Source organism: Microchirus variegatus, assembly GCF_963457635.1.
Source record: "Microchirus variegatus genome assembly, chromosome: 6".
Lineage (NCBI taxonomy): Eukaryota > Metazoa > Chordata > Actinopteri > Pleuronectiformes > Soleidae > Microchirus > Microchirus variegatus.
In genome coordinates, this window is record NC_139807.1 from 3,316,602 (window position 1) to 3,319,858 (window position 3,257).

General features: G+C 45.6%; 1 protein-coding gene across 1 annotated transcript; it reads right to left on the reverse strand.

The window, feature by feature from the left end:
* Positions 1-317: 317 nt before the first annotated feature.
* On the reverse strand, positions 318-2,265 carry lbx2 (ladybird homeobox 2). The gene is made up of 2 exons (XM_083890713.1): positions 1,808-2,265; positions 318-1,346 (listed from the first exon to the last, which is right to left on the reverse strand). The coding sequence occupies exons 1-2, from the start codon at positions 2,130-2,132 to the stop codon at positions 850-852; spliced, it is 822 nt and encodes a 273-aa protein (XP_083746839.1). The 5' UTR covers positions 2,133-2,265; the 3' UTR covers positions 318-849.
* Between the last annotated feature and the right edge of the window lie 992 nt (positions 2,266-3,257).

The following is a 3,257-nucleotide window of genomic DNA, read 5'->3' on the forward strand; positions in this document are numbered from 1 at the left end:
TTATATGTCTAATTTGTACCCATAAAATTAAAAACACACATTTATAGAGAATAATATTACTACTTTTTTGAAATATCATATAACCTTTATTTACATAGATGCTGATTAAATAGAATGTTACAATAAAATTACCGTATAGGATGTTTGACCTATATACAGGAAATTCATCATTATGATGGTGATGGTGTGAGAGTCTGTGGTGTTGTCATGGCGACGCCTCCCCCTTTTTGCGCTGCGCATTTGCAGGCCTGCATGCTTTGCACACACAAAAAAATGCAAATAAAAAATAAGAATAAGAATAAAATAAGAGTCAGGATCTTGAGGTGTGATGATGATGATGATGATGATGAAGTGACACGCGGAGGAGGCGGAGCTACTGTGCACAGAAAAAAACAGGAGGGGGGGTATTTAAATATTTGGCAAATCCGAATAAAAGGCAAACAAAATTAATTAATTGCACAACTTTCCACACACAGCCCTCCCTCTGAAATATTAGAATGTTTACACAGTTTTTTTTTTTCAGTCTTCCTGTACCATAAACAGTAAAGTCTGTGTCTGTAAGAAGAAGGGAAAAAAAACAAAAATAAACAAATATTCCTCAGATATGGTGGTGAAATCTTAAACGACAGGCTTTAAAAAGTCCCATTAATAAATTAAAAAAACAAGAAGCAGAAGAGGAGCAAAAAAAAGAACTTTTCCTGAAATGTTTATATGTGAATATTCTCCTTTTTTTTTGTCAATATCCGTGCAAAAGTTTGGGAAGGAAAAAAAATGCCCCTTTTTTTTTGTCTGTATAATCTTCTTTTTTCTCTCTGTTGAAAACCACAGGCCTCCTCCTCCTTCTCAGTGTCAATCGTCCACTTCGATCTCCTCGTCGTCCTCCGAGAACTCGTCCGTGGTTTGGTCTCTGGAGGAGGACGGGGACTGCGGGAAGGCCCGGTGTCCTTGCGAGGTCGGGGAGACGCTGGGCGACCTGGGCTCGGAGCCGGAGCCTCCGCCGCCGCCGCCGCCGCCGCCGTCGCCTCCCTGCGCGTCCTCAATGTTCTCCATGGTCACGAGCTTCTGCAGCGTCTGCGGCGTGATCTTCTTCAGCGACTCCACGTCCGCTTTCATCTCCTCCAGGTCCCGCTTCAGCTTGGCCCTGCGGTTCTGGAACCAGGTGATGACCTGCGCGTTGGAGAGGCCCAGCTGCTGCGCGATCTGGTCACGGTCGGCCGGCGACAGGTACTTCTGGTACAGGAACCTCTTCTCCAGCTCGTAGATCTGGTGGTTGGTGAAGGCCGTCCGCGACTTTCTCCTCTTTTTCGACGTCTGCCTCTGACCGAAGGCGTTCACGTGCTCGCGACCTTTAAAGGTTTAACATAAAACAAAAGGTGAGTAAATCAAATGTCCACATCCAAAAACACTGCAGAACAGGCCTGACCTTTGTTTACACTCTCATTTACATCATTATATATATCATTAAAAATAAAATCAACATGGAATTAACTTTTAAAAACTTTCTCTAATGGAATCAAACACAAATAATTTCAATATCCGGATCAGGTGACACTTTACGCTCATTATGACTCGGCATGTAAACTGCTGTGGTCGCCACTTGTTGGTGTTTATTTAACAGCGGTCATCATACGTTGATGTTTTCATGCGTAAATGTCACATTTTCACCACCGTCCCACGCATTCCTGCACAGCTGTCAAAGCCAACACTAAACGCCAAAAAACAAACCTAGGAGCCTGGCGTCTGCTGCGCACGCTTCACTTCACCAACAACTTCTTTTTCTAAAAGTTATTATGGTCTTTGTGTTTACCTTCTGCTGCCTGGATCACACTGACTTCCAGACCCTTGAATGTTTTGCTGGCCAACTCCTCCAGCGCGCACAGCGGCGACGAGGGAGTGGTGATCCCGTTCCTCGCCGAGTTAGAGCCCGTGACTTTCTCCAGGACTCTCGGCGGACAAATACTGGCCACCGACTTCTTTACCGACGGTTTGTTGAGGATATCCTCGATGCTGAAGGGCGTTAAAGGCTTGTTGGAGTTGGCCGGCGGCGGCAGCTGGTCCAGGGGAGCCCGTCTCCTCTCCTCGCCGCTGGACTGCAACACAGAGCCCGCCTTCATGTCTTTACTAGAGGTCATCGCAGTCCCGAAGAGTCGCTGCCTTCCCCGGAAAAGTTGATTATTTCATTCAAGTGGTCGTTACCACACACAAAAAAAGCGTCCACGAGCGCGTCCCTTCGTCGGTTAATCGAAGAACTCCCCGCGCTAAACGTTGACACTTTTTAGAGCTCGCAACTTAGTTCGCATGAGAGCTTTCCTCCAAAATAACCATGCTCCTGGCGCGTCGTCGCAGAGGCAGCCGAACTGCAGCAGCTATTCCCCCTCAGAGATTCGCAGTCCCTCTGCCGAGCTCCATGCAGATCTTTAGGAAGTCACAGAGTGGAGGCGGGGGTGAATCCCTGCAAGGGAGGAGAAAAAAAAAAAGCTGCCTCGAGCAGCAAGAAAAAGAAACTCGACTGCTAACGAGTTATTGTTGATTGGGCGAAGTTCAATTAGAGAAACACTACACTACTTGCTGACCCGCTGCTGCGTCTTAAAGGGCCGGACCATAATAACTAATTGGACGTGGGGAATAGGAGGAGTCTGTTGCTGCTGCTGCTGCTGCTGCTGCCGAGGAGAAAGATGGCCTCGAATGTTTATGCATCTGTTTCCCTCTGCTGGTCTCTTCTTCAAGAAAGGGAGAGTTGATGGTGGTCATTCAGACACTGTCATCGGGAGCAGCAGCAGCAGCAGCAGCATGTCACGGGAAAGTTTTGGAGCAACACCGAGCCAACAGTGGTCTCCAGCCGTGATATCCACTCTGTCATTTCGGTGCGTAATTACGCACAGAGCGTTATATGAGTAACGTGCGCATTCGAATCCAACACCGTGTTGCAGTGGAATTTTTGGGGCTTAAAATAGTCACAGTGAGCAACTCATTGTTGACGTTTATTAAAGATCATTAACACAGAAATTACTAAAGTGTTTATTTCCTTTTTTTAAAAAAAAAACAAATTCAACTTCAACAAAAAAAATGAGGGATTTTCTGTGAATTCCCAGGGGAATAAATTAAAAGCAAATGTAAGAAAATCCCTGATTTGAGTTAGTGAAATTGTATATTTTTTCCCCTTTTGTTCATAGCTTTTATTCTCATTTTCTTTCTTTTCTTCCTCGGTAATTCACCCGTGCGTCCTTATGACCCAGCAGGTAAAAAAAACCCCAGTG

What these genes read in the sequence shown, in the direction of transcription:
- lbx2 (XM_083890713.1), bottom strand. Translation starts at nt 2,132, where the DNA reads ATGACCTCTAGTAAAGACATGAAGGCGGGCTCTGTGTTGCAGTCCAGC. An exon ending in TGTGATCCAGGCAGCAGAAG is followed by an intron (nt 1,347 to 1,807) that starts GTAAACACAAAG and finishes AAACCTTTAAAG; the next exon opens with GTCGCGAGCACGTGAACGCC.